Here is a 22,207-nt window from a genome sequence, read left to right as displayed (position 1 = left end):
AAGCCACGTCGTCAGTTTGTGCCACTCGACCGGTGAAAGAAAACTCATCTCACACTGACGCACAACGCACATGGAGGAGCCCAGTTGCCTGCTAGTCGCTCCCACTCACACAATGCATATTCAGTTTAACTTCGGGGCTTTCGCGGCCAGTATTATCCAAAAGAGGTTTTTGGGTTAGATCGCGTAAATGTAAATGTGTCGTTAAATCCGCCACTACCCACACAGCCAATTAGTAAGGATTTTCATGCAAACAATACAAGCCAATTAGTTACTAGTTCGGCACACCGGTGTGTTGGAGCGTAAACTCGCAACATTTACAATGGTAAATATTGTTACAATTACAATTGTCAATGTAATGCATATTGAGGTGTGTGAACTGTTTGAGGGGTGATGAAGCCACATAGGACACTGCCACAACGGTGCACTGGTGAGCACACTGTACTTGCTCATCCAGAGATCGCCGGTTCAACCTCCCGGTGTGGCAGTTGAGTCACCGTGGCAAGTTCTAAATCCCCCCTCCCCCACCACTCACGTCTTCTGGTCACCCAGCAGTGTAAATGGGTTGACTGCAGTTTATTGATTGGCAGGTCGCATGCGGCGCTGTGGAAGTGTGGTTACTTCCACCTCTTCCAAGATGCCTGGCCGGTGTGGAAGAGTACGCCCAGAAACATGCTCTAGACTCTAGAGGGACTCTCTAGAGCTGCGTTTCGGGAAGGCCCCTTTGTCCGCTGCGCATTTACCTTTACCCTAGCCACACGTAGCAATGAATTAGCCACGTGCTCGTAGAAGGCACCTGCAGAAGAGCACGCGCTGCTGTGGCCACCACCTAGACTCAATGGGAACACAACGGCCAGGCCACACAGGCATGCAGCAGGAAGGTGGGCACCCGGCAGCCCGACGCGCGTGCATGAAGGGCCATATTCATGACCCATTAGGAGTAGAAATCATCCGCGGTGTTGCGTAATTGCGCGCTTACGACCGAAATCACAGCCCGCGTTCATCATCGCCGCTCATAAAAAAAGCTTAATTTGCCGGAATGTAAAAACAACCGAAATGACGCGGTGACAGATGAAGTGGCCAGCGATGAAAAGCGTGCATTCCTGAAATTCCTCTCGGCCTTAAGCTTCACCTTAGAGGAAAAATTACACACTCCCGTGACAGCCCAAGGTGGTCAAGCTCACTGACAGCACAGCGCTCCATCCATCACCAGAATAACATTTATAAAAGTAGAAGCGACCGCTGAGTGCTAGAACACATTGTGAAGGAGAATGGGGGGGGGGGGCAGTGCCCGCACAGCCCACACACTTGCGATGGCCGACCACTAAGTGGAGGCCGCTTCGGCAGCGATAGCTACCGTGAAATATGCGGCTTTCTTTTTTTCACAGGGAGGCACGAAACAAAAAAAAGGATCAATTGGCGGTGCTTAACGCCACTGCGCCAGCGCGGTTAAGGAGTCCGGAACGTGCCGCTGCCGGAGCCAAGTTAAATTCATCAGCAATTGCCCACTAAAATCCCCGTGACACAGTATCTGCGATAACAAACATTAGGGTATCATTGAGCCTCTAGCCTCTTTCAGCATGGTTGAATTTTCACGCTTCATGTGAAACGAAGAAAAAATAAGCTCAACCTCTTATTCCACAAACACCAGGTGAGGAATATCCAAGAGAAGCAAGCAAATGAGGAGGGTTGGGTTTCGTTATGCGGCGCACAGAATTGGACAGGGCTGGCCTGAGTTTGTTGATCAAGTCAACGTGTCCCTCTTCAGCCCTAGATATGGATAGAGTTCAAGTATCAGTTCATCATCACCAGTCATCATCTATCGACTGCTGGATGAAAGCATCCACCAAGCAGTCACCGTTTGTCATGATCCTGCGAGGTGATACAGAAGTCTACCCAGCACCCATGCACGAACTGATTTCATCGCTCCAACTCCCCGCTCTACGTGTCTCAGTCTGCCACTGCACAGTTGTGAAGCCTCGACTCCACCGTTGAGCAGAGTCAACGGAAGTCAGCGCATTCAACAACTCTCTAACCGTTTGGCGTTATATTAACATGGTGTTGAATGTGATCAAGATTATTAATTTGTTACCTGTGATAAGGATTTTTTTAGTTTTGCAATATTACAAAGTTCATAGATTGTTTTTTTTCCAACATTCTACTCACGTGCATTTAATTACTTTCTCAAACTAAACAATCACAGAACACTTCAATCATGTATAATTAGGAAAGTGTCATGGTTGCTTTAGGCCCACACTTTCCTCACCACAAATATGCCAGGACTGACGCCCTTAAACATGCGGTCTTCAGATTAGCCAGAGACCACAGTAGTGACCTCGCCTGCCCGCGACAGCACTTCGCTCACCACGAACAGCGTTTACTGTCGCCCTGAGGCAGTGCCAAGCCTGACTTTGCTGATGACACAATGAATGTCAAAACCGCTGTAGAGTTTTCTCGTATTAAACTTATGTTACTGATAAAAACAACATCGCTTCTAGAAGGCCATGTGCCTGATAAGATGTGTAAAGAATAAATAATACATTTTTTATGTGGAGGCAAATTGTCTGCTTGTTTATTTTGTCCCCACAGCGATCAGGAAGGGCTGGTCCACATGCAGCCCCTGAGATGCAATTATGGCTCAACTGCACTGATGATCCTTAACAAGGAAGAAACCATGATACACTTGTTTCATTGTTCTCCTGTTATCGAAATGCAAAATGGTCAGAATTTTTACTTTGAAGTTGGTGGTCTGAACAAGGCTGCATGCACACCCCCAGTGCGGTGATGTCATGTGACTCCCAGTCATTATGGGAGGACAGATTTTATGATCATGATGGCTATCGATGGCAGAGAACACGCGTTGCATCTGCGGTGCAGTGCGGACGATGCCTCGCCCAGCAGCGTCGTCTGCTAGAGGAGCCATGTGAACAGCTGATGATTTTGAGCACCGTCACTGCCTTGCACAGGGGGGGGAGCCTGTGCCCGCCATAGACGGTTTATCAATGATCCAACCGGGTTGGTTTGATGGACACAAATTCATGAATCGCACTTTGTTGCTTGTCTGGAGGCTCTAAGTGCATCGAATATATCATAAAAAAAGGTTAACTTTAGCTCTAGATAAAAAAAAACTCCGTCTGTAGCTCGCTCCGAGATGCGGAGATTGCTGTGAGGCTTGTGGGTAGGGGAAGCAAGGTGGCAGGGGCCGGGCACTTGGCATCACATTCTGTGACCCTAAGGGGAATTGTGAATTATTAAGTTTAACTGAGTGACTTGTGGATGGTGGCATGGATGTAGACAACTGAATGGATCGCAGAGAAGCATGTTTCCGCTGCTGCTGCTGCTCTAATAGCAAAGAGCAGGGGTAATAATATCTGCGTAAAGTCACACAACACCTCATCTTACCCAAAGCGCTTTATTTGATGGTCCTTTGTCTGTTATCATCGTTACGACGATGTTCTGGGATACCGTTAACCAAGTTCAAGAGCCATTGCACTCAAACCAGATCTGCCGATGCAAGATACCCACGTGAAAGCAGTGTCGACGTTAAATCGTCTCCACAAACGCGTTCGGGGTGGCTAAAGCGGCCATGAAGGTAACCCAAGAAGCAGCCCCGGGACTTTGCGAAATGTGGCCCAGTCGATCTTTGTAGCTGCCGGCATGCACAAGCAAAGCATTGTAGCCGCACGGCGATTCCATTCCGGCTACGCCATCACGAGTTGAGCGTTTTGGAAAACGCGCGTTTGTGCACCACTGCCAATGCAGCAAGCATCACCAAGCGCGTTGTCTTCAACAGCTTTACCTCTCTTGTTAGAACGTTTACGTCCTTGACACATGCATTGTGACCGAGTCCGTGGTGTCGGGTAACACTCTTAGAAGAAAACAATGCAACACCTCAACTCTTGCTCGTTTGATGAGACTGGGAGTACAGCCCCTTTGCAGAATCGGAGTCAGAATTGTGATTTTATCCTGGAGGAATCCGATGAGCTATCAAGCTTTTTTCAAAGATGTCCAGGAGGGGCGGGTAAAAGCGTTACAACAACAAACAGGACAAAAACACGACGCAAGTGTAAAGTACAAGAAAGGTAAACAATTCTAGATTTGAAGCTTTCGTGACTGCAAGGATTCATATTCATAGGTTTTATCGGTAAAGTCACGTAGGTAAAAAATTTAAATTAATAAAATTAAAATAAAATAAAAATAAAAATCACGACGTTTCGGAGGCAACACAAGCTTCCGTCTTCAGGTGGAACCGTCACAGCCACGACAGCTGTATCAAGTATTTACTTGATACAGCTGTATTTACTTGATACAGTAAGTCGTGGCTGTGACGGTTCCACCTGAAGACGGAAGCTTGTGTTGCCTCCGAAACGTCGTGATTTTTATTTTATTTTACTTTTATTAATTTTTATTTTTTACCTACGTGACTTTACCGAAAAATCCTAAGAAAAGGTAAACAAATCACTCAATATACACGCAAATTAAATATATTCTTAGGTTTTTTCGGTAAAGTCACGGAGGTAAAACATCAAAATTAATGAAAATAAAATAAAATAAAACAAAAATCACGACGTTTCGGAGGCAACACAAGTCTCCGTCATGAGGTGGGACCGTCACAGCCGAATTAGCTGCATCAAGTGAGGCAATGATTCAAGATGTAATCCCTTATAAGCAAGTTGAAGGGGGGAGGAGAGGGGGGGGGGGAGCTCATCAGAATGTGGTAGCCAATGAATGGAACGTAACGGGAGGGAGGGGGGCGGGGCTCAAAGACAGCACGGAGTGCTAAGTACAACGCATCGGGGGGGGGGGGCGGGGCCAAAAAAATGGACGACGGCTTGGACGCGGTTGCTGCTGCACACGCCAACACAATGGACAGAGAGGGGGAGGGGAGGTCTGATACACATGATAGACAAAAGAACGAAAATGCCCATGTTTATACCAATGCTGGCTGAACAATGAAGAGAGTACTGTTAAAAAATAACTGGGGATGTTAACACTCGGTAAAGTAAAGTAAAATAGTGCCTGTCAGATAAGATGGTCCAAAAAAGTGTAAATTAAGTCTTTTTTGCGTGGTTGATAACATCTTTCCAATGATTACTAAGTTTGTACCCATCATCACGGTTGAAATTATGTCTGTGTTTGTATATTTGTATGGCTTCGTGTACAAACCTTTGATGGTAGCCGGGAGGTTTGCAGAGAACCTTGGTCTCGGAAAAGACAATTTCATGAGAGCCCACCGAGTTGTAGCAATGATCGGCAACGGCAAAAGAATCAGTTCTGCCGTGTTTCAGATCTGACTTGTGCTCGCGGACACGATCAGAAACATGACGTTTCGTTTCTCCAATGTAGCAATCACCACAAATGCAACTCAATTTGTAGACTCCAGGATACTGTAAGTCAGGAACGACATCCTTCACAGATGGAATCAGATCACGGATTTTATGCACTGTACTGAATCGGACTTGGATCTTATGTTTGTTTAGAATTTTGGAGATCTTTTTGGTCACGCCTGCTATGTATGGTAACGTGATGGTTTTGGTCGGAGTTTCATGTGGCTGTTTCTGTGTGGTGGGAGAGACAGCTTGGCGGATAGTACGGTCAGAGTATCCGTTCATCCTGAGGGCCCGATGTACATGTCTTAATTCACCGGTCAGGTGGTGTTTGTCAGAAATGCCATGGGCTCTGTGGTATAGCGTTTTGATGAGAGAATTCTTTTGAGATGGGTGGTGGTGGGAATCCGGTTTCAAGTAGGAATCTGTGTGGGTGGCTTTCCTGTAGACAGAATGTCCCAAGGATCCGTCAGGCCTCCTCTCAAACAGAATATCCAAGAATGGTAGTTTACCGTCTTTCTCCACTTCCATGGTGAATCTGATGGATGGGTGTCTAGAATTGATGTGGTCCAAGAAGTGGTTCAATGCTGGGAGGCCATGTGGCCAGATGACGAAAGTGTCATCCACATACCTCTTCCACAGGGAAGGACGCAGGGTGGATGTCTGGATGGCGTCTGATTCAAACTTTTCCATGAACATGTTGGCTATAACTGGTGACAAAGCCCACGTAGGTATTAACTTGTTTAACAGAAGTTTATCAGAAGTGATCTGGCCACAAATGATATTTCAACAAAGTGTCTCATCATTTGGACATTTATAGCAGCAAAATAAGCGAAATAATCTCAAAAGGCACCACGACCAGACCGGCTACAGCAACATCCCCCAAGCATTCAAACCACAAGCAGAAACGTGTACACGAAGCACTCGGCGTTTGTGCATAATGTAAAATAAAACATTACTGGCTTCCGAAGAACTGCAAAACGTGGTCCTATTGTCTTCGATCACCATCAAATACATTTCAGCAAACGTGACCGACTGACGGGCAGCTGTGAGACAGACATATAGCTGTGGAATGGTCTTGCTCTTCGTTTAGGACTCTTCAGGACGGTATAGTCACCAATGTCCACTCCAGCAAAGTCTGGCTCTGGGAGTCCCCCACATCTACAATATCGGGCCCCCGTCAACCGGGGTAATGCAAAACAAGCCCCTACAAAGTCAAAAAACTGTAGCACAAAACTTGCCGAGCTCGCTAACGCCAAGAACAAATTCCAAAGGCGGCAAGGTGATGTTTTTGCAGGGACCTGAAGGAAAGCGAATAAACAAATATAATTTAATTATCACGGCTTTAACCAAGGCTTAGTGCACCACTGGGTATTTTTTCTCTGAATACGACGGGGATTGTGTAGAGGAAGTTACAGGTATGCTGACCCCCCCGCCCTCCCCAACGCTAATTCTGTATAATTAACAGATGAGGATCAGATGAAACAGTGTCTCCAGGAACTTCTTCAAATTTCAGAAACTACACCCATCTCTCCGCAATCATAACAACGGACTATGTATGCATGTTGAACTTATTTCGCGCCATACATAGCCAACCGTACTCATCGGAGGTGCCGCATCACTGGCTCAGAGCTTAAATCCAAGCAGCAGTCCTGCGATATTTTCTAGAGTGTATGTACGTGTGTATTTATGTATGTGCGTGTGTCTGTGACTATGTATCTGTGTGTTTACGTGTGGGGAGTGGCAGTGGAGCAGTTAGTGCGCTGCACTACGAACCAGGTGACCCGAGTTTGGCCTTCATAGGTGCCCGCTAACAGAAATTGCCCCAACAGCCTGTTAAGGCTATATGGAGGATCTGTGTCTCTTAGTGTTTATGTGGGAGAGCGGTGGTGTAGCGGTTTGCGCACTGTGCTATGAACCCGATTCCCGCTCACGACCAACACCAGAAAATGTAAATCAGTTTTATTAATCAGCGGATTGTGTCGGTCACCGGAGTTATTAAATCCGACCAAAATGTCACCCTGCACGCTGGTGATGTGCGCAGCACAATCTGTGCGTGTGGAGTTACTCAGGGAGCACACCCATAAATACCCGGCATCATTAAACGACGGGAAAAAAAACGATCACGGAACTTAAACAATTCCAGAATACTTTTAACTATCAATGTTGTATAAGCAGCCTTATTTGGACGTCGAGTACCCATATGCTTTCCCACGCTGTGAATCATCGCAGCGGAATCGGAAAACAGAGCCCAAACACTCCCACCCGCTTCCCTACACCATGGCATACATCACATGAATCTCCCCGAAGATCAGAATACTAACAACTCCAATACAGTACGCTGTCTTTCTGACAGCTCTGTTTCTTCACCTGAGGACGGCTGCTTGCGTTGTGGCCAAAACGTCGTGAAAATAGTATTTAATTATGTTTTATTTTTATTATTTTATTATTTCCCTTCTACGTGACTTTACCGAAAGAACCAAGAATATGAACTCCAATACAGGTTTGTGTTTACCTCGGAGCCATATCTAACAGACACGGTCGTTGCCAATAGACATCAGGCACTTCACCAGCATTGACTCAAGTCTGCTGATGAGATACTGAATGTCAAAACCGATCACGTGTTTGTTTTTCCTGAACCAATGCTGTTGAAATGAATCACCCCCAGAAGGTCGTGTTGCTGATGGGATGTGAACTTGTTTATTTTCAACGATGCTCATCTCGCTCCACACAGGGCACTCTCTCTCGTGCTCATCTCTCACACATCACGTGCCTTCCATCCGTCACCTTATGCTCATCATGGCACCTAAATAGATAATAATAACAATAATAACTTAAAGCTTTCGTGACTGCAAGGATTCATTCTCTTTGGGTCTTTCGTTAAAGTCACGTAGATAATTTAGACAAGACTCTCTTACAATTAACAGAAAAAATGTCTACATCTGATTGGGACCATGTAGATAACATGACAGCCTCTTCAGCCGCCTCGATGTCAGCTAAATGCAAAGAGAACCTGATTTCCAAGTTCAGCCTCCTGTCTAAGAAGAAGCCAGAGCCACACGTTAAAAAGTTAGACGTTGATAAGATTGTTATCAATCAGAGTAACAGCCCAATTTCCGACAACCTAAAATCGGTACTAGCTAAAGGGTTGAATTTCGCAGTCACCCCTAAACACATGCCAGTTGATGATATCATTGCCCAGGTCGACGTAGCCCTTAAAGGTTTGGAACACATTCCTTTAGACGTGGCGAGATCGGAAATTGCTGCAATCCTAAAAAACGCGAAGAAACCATTAGCAACATCAGCAAGGATGAACGCTTTGAGCTTGCTCAACTGAAAAAGAGAGATGACATAGTCATCCTCTCATCCGACAAGGGCAATGCCACTGTCATCATGGATAAAACCACATACAGTAATACAATTCAGGACCTACTTAATGATGGCAGATATACCAAAATCAATAGAGATCTTACCAACCTCCTGGTTATGAAAACAAACAATATCATCACTGATTCGACATCTTTAATCAAACCAACCAAGCGGCTCTCTCTAAAAGCCTCTGCTGCTAGACCACCCAGATTCTATGGCCTACCAAAAATCCATAGAGAAGGTACACCACTCCGTCCTATCGTCTCCACCATTGACTCACCCCCCTACAAACTGGCCCGATTTCTGTCTGAGACCTTGCTTCCATTTGTAGAGGTGTTACGTGGGGGGGGGGGGGGGGGGAAACGGGCAGTTACACTGGGGTGTCTACATCCACGTCCGCAAACGGTTACCACCCTGGGGGGCTGTGTGGAGGGGATGCTGGGATCCCACACAGCCCCGCCCCTCGAAGGCATGTTGGTATATAAGGCGGAGAGCGAGAGAGCTCAAGGCAGTTGTCGGGTACAGGTCAAGATGAAGAACCAGTGAAGACTGAAGGCCAGCTAGCTAGACCTGGAACTTCCCTGACTTGTAAGGGCCGAGCAGGGCAAGCCAGTGGTGCGACCTCAAAGCAAGCGAGGTCTGATGTCCTTGTAAGGGCCAGACTCGTGTGGCTGAGGGTCGGAACCTGCGCCGAAGCTGGGCCAGCTTAGCTAGCCTACATTGAGGAAGGTCTAGGATAGAGGGAAGTAAGGAGTTAACAGGGAGCGTTAGCTGGGGAACACTTCCTCTAAATAGACCGGGTGAAGAGGCCGATACCTCTTCGAGTGTTAGAGTCGTTACTCTGCTGTATTTAATTTATTTGTAATAAATACGTGTTGCCTCCATCAACTTCTCCTGCGTCACATAAGCCCACACATTCACTGAAAAGACCACCTCAGCTGTACTTAATTCAGCTCACTTGGTATCTCTAATTAAAGACATCTCACTATCTCCAGGTGATTTGCTTGTCAGTTTCGATGTAGCTTCTTTGTTTACCAAAATTACTGTGCCTGACACCATTGCAATCATTGAAAATTTGGTCCAACAAGGACTGAATGCTGAGGTACCGGCCCTGGTGAGACACTGCCTCACCAACACTTACTTCACCTGGAATGGTACATTCTACAAACAAGTTGAAGGTACCCCAATGGGTTCTCCCTTATCTCCAGTGGTAGCCAATGTTTTCATAGACATTTTATTTTAGACAGATGCCATCCAGGCATCCATCCTACGTCCTTCCTTGTGGAAGAGATACATAGATGACATGTTAGTCATCTGGCCACATGGCCTGCCAGCTCTGAACCAATTCCTCAACCACATCAATTCCATACACCCAGCCATCAAATTCACCATGGAGGTGGAAAAGGATGGCAAGTTACCATTCTTGGATGTTTTAATCGAAAAAAGACCTGATGGTTCATTGGGACACTCTGTCTACAGGAAAGCCACCCACACGGATGCCTATCTAAAACCTGACTCCCACCACCATCCAGCCCAGAAAAATTCCCTCATCAAAACGCTACACCACAGGGCTCATAACTGGCTGTGATGCTTCCATTCTACCTGCCGATGTTAAGAGTTATTTACGACTCTGTGAGTTACATTACCCTGTTAAATGTCTTTACATTAACAGGCTAAATGTCTCACTAACATAGCCGCTGCTTCCATTTTCTTCAATGTGGCGGTGGCTCTCATTGTTTAATCGGCTGAATGTGTCTCATTAACACAGCCGCTGCTGCGGGAGCCATCTCACATTGACATGCAAATCTCTAATCTCTAGCAATACAATGGCTTCTGCTGCCTCAGCAGTTCGCCTGCTGTGTTTTTTCACCTGAAGAGGATTGCTTGTGTTGCGATCGAAACGTGGTGATTTTTTACATATTTTCTATCTACGTTACTTTACCGAAAGACCCAAAGAATATAATAACAATAATAATAGTTATTTATTTACCCAGGAAAGCCACACTGGGTATGAAGACTTGTTTTCAGGAAAATCCTACATTGGGATATTTGCCCAACACCAATGGCACTGTATATATTTTGTAGCTATAGTAGAAAATTGGCAAACCTGGAGGAACCCCATGCAGGGGGGAGATCATACAACTCCACACTGAGTCAGTAATCAAACTCAGGTCCTTCTTGCCGTGAGGCACAAGCACTCCCACTGTGCCACGCTGCCACCCTCTTCCTCCCCGCACTGCTGAAGAACAGCCCTAGACCTACGCACGCCGTGCGCTGCTATTTCGCTCATCCGCCCAAAGTGAGCTCGTACCGCAGTGGCGTAGCCAGCGTGCGTGCAGGCAGCGCGACCGCACCGGGGCCCGCTCGGGCGCCAGGCTACGAAGATTGAGTGACAGCACTCGAATTGTAGATGCTGTGGGTTTACTCTCCCAAACACCGGTGTGCTAAACTAGTAACTAATTGCACGTTTTGTTTTACGTGACGAACCTTACTAATTGGCCGTGTCGGGTGGTGGCAGGTTTAACGACACATTTATATTTACGCGATCTAAGCCCCGCATCTCATTCCTTGCATCGGGGCCCGTGTGCCGCTAGCACTCTGCCATGGCGTGTGCAGACTTTGCTTTATTGACATCTTGAAACGCGGGTCGTTTTTTTTTATCGAAAGAACCAAAGAGTATGGAAATGAGAGTGTAACGCTTATTTTTTCTCTCCCTTGCATTCGGATCTGAGGCCTCATTCCAATGGTCATGGGGAGAAGGTGTTAGCCGATTTACGGGTCAAATTGGTGGCAAGATCATGGGTCAAATTGGTGGCAAGGTGGTGTAGTGGTTAAGATATGTTTTAGCCACATATTGATTAAAACTGCCTCTCTGATAATGACTTAAGCTCCTAATATATATACTTGTGCCATTCTTATCGCATAAAACTATCACGAAGAAGACATAATATTGACAGTTGAGTATCGTCTGCAGTACGTTCATAGGAGGAGGCAATGTTACTAAGTGGATTTACTCAAGAACTAACTCTCCTGGTATACAGGAGGTCGTGGGTTCGATCTCGACCCTGACGCCTCTACGTTTAGAGTTTGTATTTTCTCCCCGTGGTCGTGTGTATTTTTCTCCGGGTCCTGCAGTTTTTTTCCCTCCATATTATGAGACATGCGTATAGAGTATTTGGCTGCTATAAATTTCCACGTGATAAGCCACATCATTGGGCTATCATTTGTGACCAGGTCGCTTCTGAAAATGAGCTATATTGCTCAACGGGCCTTAGCTGGAAAAATAAAAAAAGAGTTTAGTTAGTTTTAGTAGCATTACGGTAACTAGATTGCTGCATATAAGCCTTTACTTTGTCTGCTTGGCTTAAAATGGTCTTTAAGGTGAACTACGCTAACCCTAATGTACGCACCACTTCACTTTTCATCTCTCCTGCCTCTACCCTCCTTAAGATCTGCAGATAGAACTGCTTTTTGTGTTTAGTTTGTTGTCCTTCGCCCGCACCTCCGATCAGCAGGGTTGCTAATCAAATGCTACCAACACAAGGAGCTCGAGCAATGGTGGGCAGGAGATTGAAGATTGGGAAAGCACGCCGCTGATTAGGCGATGCGAGGGAGACTCACGAAGCTCTTCGCTGATGGCCTACCGATAATGTACGGTAAACAAACTCCACTCGGTCACGTTTACAGGGCACGTGCATCATTTAAAACTTTACTCTTTGTCTGCATCCCTTGGCGTGATTTCTGAAGATATATTTTTTTTCATTTTGTAAAAAAATAGCAAAAATATGGTGGTGAAAAGGCCCTCCACGGCTGACTTCGTTATGAGGGAGCTCCGTTCCCAGAGGCTTCGTTAACCAAGGTATTACTCTAATTATCAAGTTGGGTAAAATTAGACCTTGACACCTACACACGTGGCCATACCCTTTTTTCTCGAACTTCGTGACATTTTTTTTTACATTAACCGTCAAAGGGCAGTGGCAGCTCGCAAATCCGGGGATCATCGTTTTTTTACTTTGCAATATTTTCCTTCATTCCAAAAAAAGAAGTTGAGAATACATTCTTCACGTTACATTTTCTGTCACGTTGTTGTAATTTGGCGCACAGAGTAACAAATTGCCAGAGTGGATGATTAGATCTGAATGGCCAGTTGGCAGCTATCGCGATAGGTATAGGCGAGCGGTAAACAATGAATACTTCACATTTTCCTCCCTTGCATTCTCGGCGTAGCTTTGTCCTCTTCGTACAAGCATCAAAGTGCACAGCCGGAAAGAATGAAACACGCCCTCGTCCACAGAAAACCCGGGGCCTCACTTCAAAGGGACGCGCCGTTTTAATAGCGTTTGGCCGGGCCCTGGCAGCATGCTCCAGCACAGCTGCTTACAGCCCAGTCCAATTGTCTCGTGGAAAAGCTTTCCACTGGAGGAGCGTAGTAAAATCATTACGGCGAATTCATTGAGACAGAAAGAGGAACGCATGAATTAGTGAAGAAATGCACGTGAGAAATACATGATCGCATCGACTGTTGGAAACAAGTGCGTGGGCTTGGGAAGTAGACGTCGCTCGAAGGCATGTCAGCCAGCAGGTTAAGGCTAACTACGGAGTGGCGGCGATATGAGGGGGCGGTCCCTGTAGAGGACGTCCGCCGTGGAGATCGAGTCATGGAATCGACCGCCTGTCTGCAGGCGCCAAATGGATTATTACATCTGAGGACCGTGAGAGATGGCAATGGTTTGGCGAGGCCTTAATTGTGGCTCATGGTGACGAAGATGATGGTGCACTGAAGGGCCGTTCGTGACAGGGCTGTTGTCTGGGCACATGTCAGAATTTTATAAAGTGAATCTTTACGCAGGCGTAACAGAAGTTAACCTCTGCCAGCTTCCCCCCAGCACAACTGTCCAGCCCCCACACTCGGCTCTGTGGAGACAGAAAGCCCTCTTCTCTCCCTGTGGCAACAGAATTAGCCTGGAAATCGCAGGCACTCCCACAAATTGTTTCACTGTGAAATTTTGACTTAAAATTGAAAATAATAAAAGCTTTTAATACACGTGACTTTACCGAAAGAACCAAGAATATGTTTCACTGTGAGTGCCCAGAGTGTCCAATGTAGACGCAAAAAAAAGGTTGCACTGTAGAAGTAGATGTGATGCAGGCAGTGATGAGAAGGAAACTGGCAATAATTTTACACATATGTAGAATGGACAACAAAATGGAATGAACCGGAAAGAGAAGAAGACCTCACAGAGAATGGCTGGACAACGACATGAGAGATTGGTGCCAGAACGATGTGTACTACTTGACCATACTGGCACATGGCAGACGACAGCGGACACAAATGACGTACTGTGCAGTGGACACCTATGGGCTATTTGCCCAAGGATCGCGACGATGACGATGAGTGCCCATCTTCCCCTACGCCCAAAGTGGGGTCACAAGTGAAGACTGTGCTTTTCAAGGTGCAATTTGCACAATATAAACACATGCATGATTGTTGTTGTTATTATGATTATTATCTGCCTTCTGTCCTCTGTGACAATGCACAGGTTCCCATGTGCACAAGGTTGGGTGCTGTGTCCAAATGAGCAACTCCGCTAATGCCTTCTCACGCACGTGGCCAAACGTGGCTCTCCCACAGGACAGACGTCTGGCAAACAGCGCACGTCTCTGCTACGAGAGGAACCGCCGCTTTCCTTCTCAAGCGTCTGAGTTTCATGACCAAGAAACCGCAAAGGGTTTCCAATCTTGGCCTCCCGTCTGTGGCTAGCAGTGGGCTCTGGGAACTGCGCTGCCGTGAGCCAGCCGACCGCATGCTGCGCTCTTCATGCTCGCATCGTACCTTTAATTGTATTGCCAAAGCCCACTTACAGGCATGGCTTGGGCAGCTTGTTTTATTTTATTTATGATCACAGGAAGAAAACAATTATCCAGGGATAAAACCCCACAGAGTAGACCGAAGCTTAAAGTCACCGCCCCGCGGGAGCATGGGGAGGGGGGCGAGCGTGAGGCGAGACTACGCTACGCAGACCGACGGGACGAGACGCGTCTCTTCAATAGACAAAATGAATCCTCTCCTCCTCTGAGCGCGCCACCCAATAGTCACCGAGAGCAACCCCGCGTGCACAAAGTTTGTCAATCAGCGAAAAATAAAGTAAAAATTTTCGAACTTGAACATCAGCTACGCATGCACAATTTGTACAAAGCGCCCCTCCATTGAAGAGAATGACCGTCAGTACTGTATCTATCCTCTTATTGGTTATTTCATTGGGACTCAGGGAGTTTGTGCTGACTTACACTGAAAGACTGATACTCCTTGGCAAATGAATAAACGCCGGTTGCTTTCTGATGAGCACTAAAGTGGTGCAAATCGAGTACAAGTCCGACCTTGAAAGCTAAGCGAGGTTGAGCCCGGTTAGTGCTTGGATGGGCGACGACTATGCTTCAAACAGGTGTTATAGGCTGCTATGGGGCTATGTTGTGGGCCGCAAAGGACAGTGCAGCAAACTGCGCTGTTGTACTGTACTATACTGCCACATCTATGAAGTATGGTCAAATAACCCTAATGACCCGCTGGTTAGATAGAGGCTCTCATCCAGCAGTGGATTGACAAAAGCGATGCGCTTCCACTGGCCAAGTTACTGAATGAAAATAATAGCATTTGCAGACAACTGTGAACAGTGCAACATCTGTAGGCGTGTAACGAAGATAGTTCCAGAAGACCGTTCCAGAATTCTTCCGACTAAGGAATATACCCTCAGTGTGAGGAGGCTGTCGTCATGGGAGTTGCCACCTGATCCACTATAGACAAAACCAGGACACATTTATCAGTCAGCCTACGTTTGTCAAAACTGTGCAGTTTACAGTTCAACGCAATATCACCACCAGATCTTTTGGTACAAATACATTCCTGCCATACAAATGCCAATTCCCAAACTGCCTGGGCCAAATCAGGACAGGTGGTGACCCTTGTCCCATGCAAGGCAGACAATTATCTTGCTTTAGAAGCCTCAGGCCCGTTGAGTTCTACCCGTAAGGAAGCCATCATTCGCGCCAGAAGTGGTCTTCTCTCATAAAACTTACGGCAGAAGGCAGCAGGTCAACCCGGGACAGAAACAGGACACATGCAACAACCCAAGTCATCATCCAGCAGTGGAACGAGAGAAGGGCAACATGTGTACGCGCAGGTACATGTGGAAGGTGGGGAGTGGTAGTGTGGCGGTTAGCGCTACGCTGCGCTATGAACCCGGCGACCCGAGGTCGATTCCAGCTGACGGCCACCAACACCGGTGACACTTATCTGAACCGGTCCTGGACCTCCCCTAGGTCGACTCAGCCTCACATGAGTACCTGGTGCGGTGTGTAAACATCAGTACTGGGCAGACAAAGGTGGCCGGGCAAGGCAGTGGCCACCCACCCCCTCGTGTGTTTTACCGGCCTTCATAGATGCTCACCAACAGTCTGTTAAAGGCTACATGGGGAATCTTCTATTTCATGTGAAAAGTGAGGGCCCGCGTGTGAGTGACTGAGTATGTGAGTGAGTGTGCGAGTGACTGTGTGAGTGACTGTGTGAGTCAGTGTGTGAGTGAGTGTGTGAGTGTGACTGTGTGAGTGTCTGTGTGAGTGAGTCAGTGTGTGAGTGAGTGTGTGAGTGACTGTGTGAGTGAGTCAGTGTGTGAGTGAGTCAGTGTGTGAGTGAGTCAGTGTGTGAGTGAGTGTGTGAGTGTGACTGTGTGAGTGCTCGCTAACAGCATTTGCCCCAACAGTCTGTTAAGGCTATATGGGGGATCTTTGTGTGAGTGACTGTGTGAGCGAGTGTGTGAGTATGTGAGTGAGTGTGTGAGTGAGTGTGAGTGAGTGTGTGTGAGTGTGTGAGTGAGTATGTGAGTGAGTCAGTATGTGAGTCAGTGAGTGAGTGAGTGAGCGGTGGGCACGGGGACTCACGTCGCCGCCGCTCCTCGATCTCCTGCTCGATGCGCAGGCAGATGGACTGCGAGAGCTCGGCGGCGATCCGCTCAAACGCGTCAAAGTCCTCCACCGTGAAGACGTGCGTGTCCCCGGGCGGCGTGGCGATGGCCTCCAGCTCGGCCTGCACGGCGTCTGAATGGGGGGCGCGCGGGGGAACGACGGTCAGCCCCGTGGAGTCGGGGCGGGTGGGAGGAGGGAGACTGGACCTGTGCCCCCTGGTGAAGGCTCGGCCCCCCACCCTTTCTAAAGTTGAATCGAGCGGTAATGGTCGCGTTCCGTGACTGTTCACACACACCGACTGATCTGCTGTGGAGTTCCGCTCATAGTTTGCCGTGCTTGTGTCAATCGATACTTTCTTGACACCCTTGCATATGAGAGTTTCAAGCTCAAGGTATCAGCAAGGTTCAATATTTGAATCAATTTATAAACAACACGACCTGTCTTCTGTCGTTGACGAGACTGAACAAACAACATCGCGAGTGAGTAGATGGCCCGTGTCCAAATTTCCCTCTGACGAGCGTACACCCACCTTTGACTCCGACGGCAAAGATTTCCACGCTGGAGTCACGGAGCTGCTTGGCTGGCTCCCGAAACTCGTCCGACGACTTCCCGTCCGTGATGAGGATCATGACCTGTAAGCGGGGGTCAGGGGCAGGAGAGGAAATGGGCGCGGTGGAGGACAAAGTAAAACCGCGTGTTGTGCGGCACGACGTCCGACGTTTCGTCTCCCAGGTGCTGGGGAGCTTCTCGCGTTCCTGAAGAAGCCGCCGGCACGTAGCGCGGAATGTCGGACGTCGCGCCGCCCACACGGCACGCGGCGCATCCAGACAACACGTCGGAGAGCAGTGCAGCGCAACAGCAAACGCCCACGCAGTTGCAATTCGCATATCTATTCTACACTGCCTGTGTTGCCCACGCCTCCGTCACTGACTTCACCCCAGGTCTCCCTCATGAATGAGATTTGTCTATCAGTGCGACATATTCACAGGGTTAATCGCCTAATTAGTTACCGCCTGTGGAGGGCTTTAGTGCTGAGCACCCATCTCTGACAAGGACCTCTCTGTGATGCACTCGAAATGTTGAACACGGAGGCTTTCGCGACCGATACTATGCACTAGGTATATTATGACATTTGTAAATCCATGTCAGTCATGGGGTTGTTTCACCATACTTCACCACACTAATAGATGCAGGATGGTGGAGGGGGAGCCCAGGGCCATTTAAGATATCACTCACCACTGACATTGGCCGTGGCTGGGAATCAAAGTCAGGTCACCAGGTTTGTAGCATGGCACGTGAGCTAATCACTCCATTTAGTGGCGCAGCATCGGGCATCGGTTGGACACGTGGTGGAGTAAAGCGTGGGTACTGCCCAAGGCGTACAAACCAGAGTGGAGGAGTAGACCAAACACCTTCAGAGGGGGCTCTCTAGAGCTCCCTCGATTGGAGGCCCTTCCTTCAGATGCGGCGAGAGCGAGCCATTGCAGGGCTGCGCCTTTGCCTTGCGTTGTCGTGTGTGCAGCACAGCCCACAATGCACCCGCTCTCGCCTGATCTCGGAAGCTAAGCAGAGCTTGCGCCTGGTTAACGCTTGGATGGGCGACCATCACTCTGAAAACAAGTGTCAGGGGGCTGCTGTGGGGCTATGTTGTCAGCAGACGATGTGCAGCAAAATTCATTGTTGTACTGTACCGTGCTGCAATGCCTATGCTCCCCGCTTTCGTCAACCCCCATTGAGCAACGTGGTGAAGTATGGTCAAATAACCCCCCGCCGCAGACCAAGTGGCGTGGGGAGGCCCTCATCCAGCAGTAGATTGACTGGATGGGCCGCGCGTGTACACATCACGTAAGCAAGCGTGAAAAAAGCACAGGTTGGGTTGGGCCATGTGGCACTGAAGCAAACAAAAAACTGAACACGTTGGCCAACAACACTGTGCGGCGTGCGCCCTTCGAAGAAACACGACAAGGCAACGTTTTGAGCAATGGTCCCTTCTGCTTCTCCGTCTTCTTCTGCTACTTCACAGCACACGAACAGGGAGAGGCCACAGAGATGGGGGTGAATAACAAGAGGTGGGGGGGGTGAGAGTTGCACTTGACACCGCGGGGCGTCCTCGCTGAGCGTGAACGAGAGATCACGGGTGGGCAGGGGAGGGGGGCGGTCAGACGACGTGTCAAGGCCACGCTCGGCTCAACCTGTGGGGGGGGGGGAGGGAGCTCCACCGCAACTATTCCACCGCCGTCTCAGCCACGGCCAGCCTGGAGGGCCTGGGGGGTGCCACGTGATTTACTGCGGCGGCTCTAGCGGTAAATTACCAAGCGCGTTAAGCCGCGGTGGTCACATTATTGCCACGTGTATTATCAAGTAACCACGCTTTGTACAATACTTGCGTCGGAATGGCTGAAGCCGACTCTTTTTGTTCGTCACCTTGATAATAGTAAAAAAAGAGTCCCATAGGTATAACCGTTCAACCCGGGCTATTGATGCTTTGATGTTTGCGTTGCCTTTGTGCTGTTCGCCTTTGGCGTTCTCCGGCCTAACACTGGGCGAGACAAGACCATAAAGGAGGCTGTCTCTGTTATAGACCAATCAGTTGCAAGGACAATGCGTACATTACCAAAGCGTGTCTGGTGGCATGTTTTACCACGAGCATGCCTGGCGAATGCAGACTTGACGACTTGCAATTGTTGTGTCTATTTGTGGCGTTCGAACGGAGAGGGTAAATGCTAGGCGCACTTTTCCCCAATGTCGTGCATTGGAGACAAAATGCGTGAGCGCCGTCGCGCGAAGGTGCAGGAGGCGCCTCGATGCTGCCCGGGGGCCGCGTGAAACCCGCGTCTGATTCTGCACATTCCTCGGCAGCGCGCAGGCGAAGGCCTCGGCAATTATTCCCCCCACCCCGTTGATGTTTTTACCCCTTAGCAATAATGCAATGGGCCGATGATAATTTATCGCTCTGCAAATTCCACACCGCGGGCGAGGAAGGTACATAAGTATAAGATTGTTACAAATTCGTCCTAATTCCGATAAAGGTTTGCGACTCGTTATTTTCAACCATCACGTACTCCCAGAAGGCCGTGTTGCTGATGAAATGTGTAAAACACGTACTTTTAAATTGTAATGTAACGATATATGTGAAGGAGGAGGCGTATTTCTTTTTGGATCCCAGGTGAGTCTACCAGATCGTGTTTCTCACGACCATCACCCTGCTATCGATCCATGGTTCGTTTCCCTCTCTCTGGCTGCCCAGTGCCCTCCTGGCTCTGGTCCACCATTTATCGTCCACTCCTGAGTGCCCGTGCCCTCCTTGATCTCTCTCTTGTGTTTTCCGTATCATCACTTGTTTCCACATCTCGATCAGGAATCACACTCACCTAACTATTAATACACTTTTTTATTTTACCCGGTAAGGCCCACTGAGAAACAAAGCTCTTTTACAGAAACGACCTGGCTACAAATGATAGCTAAACGAAGTGGCTTATCACGTGTACATTTATAGCAGTCAAATACGTCGATTCTAAATGTAGAGGGAAAAACCGGAGGACCTGGAGAAAAATCCACACGACCACGGGGATAGCATGCAAACTCCAAATATACGGCAGGCGTCAGGGTCGGAATCGAACCCACGACCTCCTCTATACCAGGCGACGGAGTTAACATCTCGCCACCATGCTCACCACACTCACTCACCACATGCCTCATTCAGGGATCGCACTGACCACGCTCAGCACAGACCTCACTCAGCGATGGCGCTGGGACAGGAGTTACCTGCGGGACATCGGGCCGGGCGCCGGCGGCCTGTACGAACACTCGCTGCCGCACGTAGGTCATGGCGCGCCCGGTGTTGGTGGAGCCGCCGCGATAGGGGAAGTTCTTGAGGGCCTCCAGGATGGCCTCCCTTGTCGTGTGTTTGTCCAGCGCAAACTCCAGCACGGGCTCACGGGAATACTGGACCAGGCCGAGCCGCACCTGCAGGTCACATTGCGAGCGTTGTTGGTTATTACACCCACAGTATTAACCAGGACGGCCACCGGGCTCGAGCAGGGAACCTCTGCAACAAGTGGCCACGTCACTGCCCCAATGGCTTCCTTCCACTGGAAACGGGCTTTATCTTCTTGACTTCCAGCAGCTCATGTTTTTAACTAAAACTAAAAACACTTACATTTTTATTTTTCCAGGTAAAGCCCACTGAGTTACATAGCTCTTTTTAAGAAGCAGCTTGGCCAAAAATGATAGCTCAACGAAGTGGCTTATCGTGTGGAAATTTATAGAGCCAAATACGTCGATTCTCAATATAGAGGGAAAAACTGGAGGACCTGGAGAAAAACATGCACGACCACAGGGAGGGAGACGCGCAAACTCCAAATATACAGCAGGCATCGTCAGGGTCGGGATCGAACCCATGACCTCCTGTATACCTGGCGAGGTAGTTAACATCTCCTAGCTACCATTTAGTCTCGGCCACCTCGCCGTTTCAACGTGTTGCGCCAAGCGGTTTGCGGCGTAGCGGTTTTTGCCAAGTGATGATTCAGACGTGCCGTCTCAGGAACCCCCAAAATGTTAGGTTTGCCGTGATGAACTGGACAATTTTGTGAACGCTACCGTTCGGCCGGATGACATTCGATGAGAACGACACCCATTCCTGGGACCTATAGAAGAAAGTCCGCCAGAGGCGACGTGAACCCAATTTATCGTGACGTGAAAAATGCGAAAACCTGGACAGGCGCACGCACGGTCGCTCTCGGCGTTGTTAACACGAGGGGCAGAACCACGAAGTCATAGCCTCTCATCAGTCACAAGGCAAAAACAAACATCACAGGCATGAATAGCACAAGAGACTGAATAGCTGGCCAGCACGGTGAAGTATGGTCAAATAACCCATACAACCTGCACGGAGTGAAGAGGTCCTCACCCAACGGTAGATTGACAAAACTCGCCGCACATGGAAGTGATGACATCGCGGCGAGTCAAATTACGGGCATTGTGCAGTCGTTTTGTGCGATGAAAGCCTTGGAGTCGGTGTGTGGGATGAACGTGAGCTCAGAGCGAGTGAAGCGAGACGAGTTCTCAACGCTGATCAGTGTCACTGTCAGGGGAGCACAGTGGGGGCCTTTGTCGGCTGTGACAACTTCTCAGCACGGATCATCGCAACGCATTGACGGTCGGCGCAGGAGAGCGCAGTTACAATGTGCCTTTCCTAAATATAGACAATAAAAAACACTTCACTCAAAACACATTTCCACGCCAAGATGTGGACAAAGAAAAGACAGCCAATAGCGGTTTATGGCAGGAACAAAACCTCTGGAGTAAATAGTTTTCGGACAAATTTGACATCAAGACAAACGAGTCTGAAAATAACATTTGCTTGGAATAACCTGGTGATGCAAGTGAAGAAACAAGAGCGTTCAAAAAGACACAAGAATTAAAAACGCCACAATTATTTATAAGGCAGAGCAAAACTAGTACTGCTTCGTTGTATTGTGGATAATACAATGATTAATAGACAATGCACTTTTTCATTATGTAAACAGAAATCTAATAATACTCTAATGCATCAG

General features: G+C 48.3%; 1 protein-coding gene across 1 annotated transcript in view; it reads right to left on the bottom strand.

Annotated features, from left to right (window-relative positions):
- Positions 1-22,207, bottom strand: part of LOC144725103 (collagen alpha-1(XII) chain-like) — a 319,564-nt gene that overhangs the window by 216,206 nt on the left and 81,151 nt on the right. The window contains 3 exon segments of the mRNA XM_078604576.1: positions 16,629-16,784; positions 17,182-17,284; positions 20,418-20,618. Coding sequence (XP_078460702.1) covers positions 16,629-16,784; positions 17,182-17,284; positions 20,418-20,618 — 460 coding nt within the window.

This window comes from Lampetra planeri, chromosome 22 (genome assembly GCF_965212315.1).
Source record: "Lampetra planeri chromosome 22, kcLamPlan1.2.h2, whole genome shotgun sequence".
Classification (NCBI taxonomy): domain Eukaryota; kingdom Metazoa; phylum Chordata; class Hyperoartia; order Petromyzontiformes; family Petromyzontidae; genus Lampetra; species Lampetra planeri.
The sequence above is the reverse complement of the archived record's forward strand: the minus strand, read 5'-3'. Positions and strand labels throughout refer to the sequence as shown.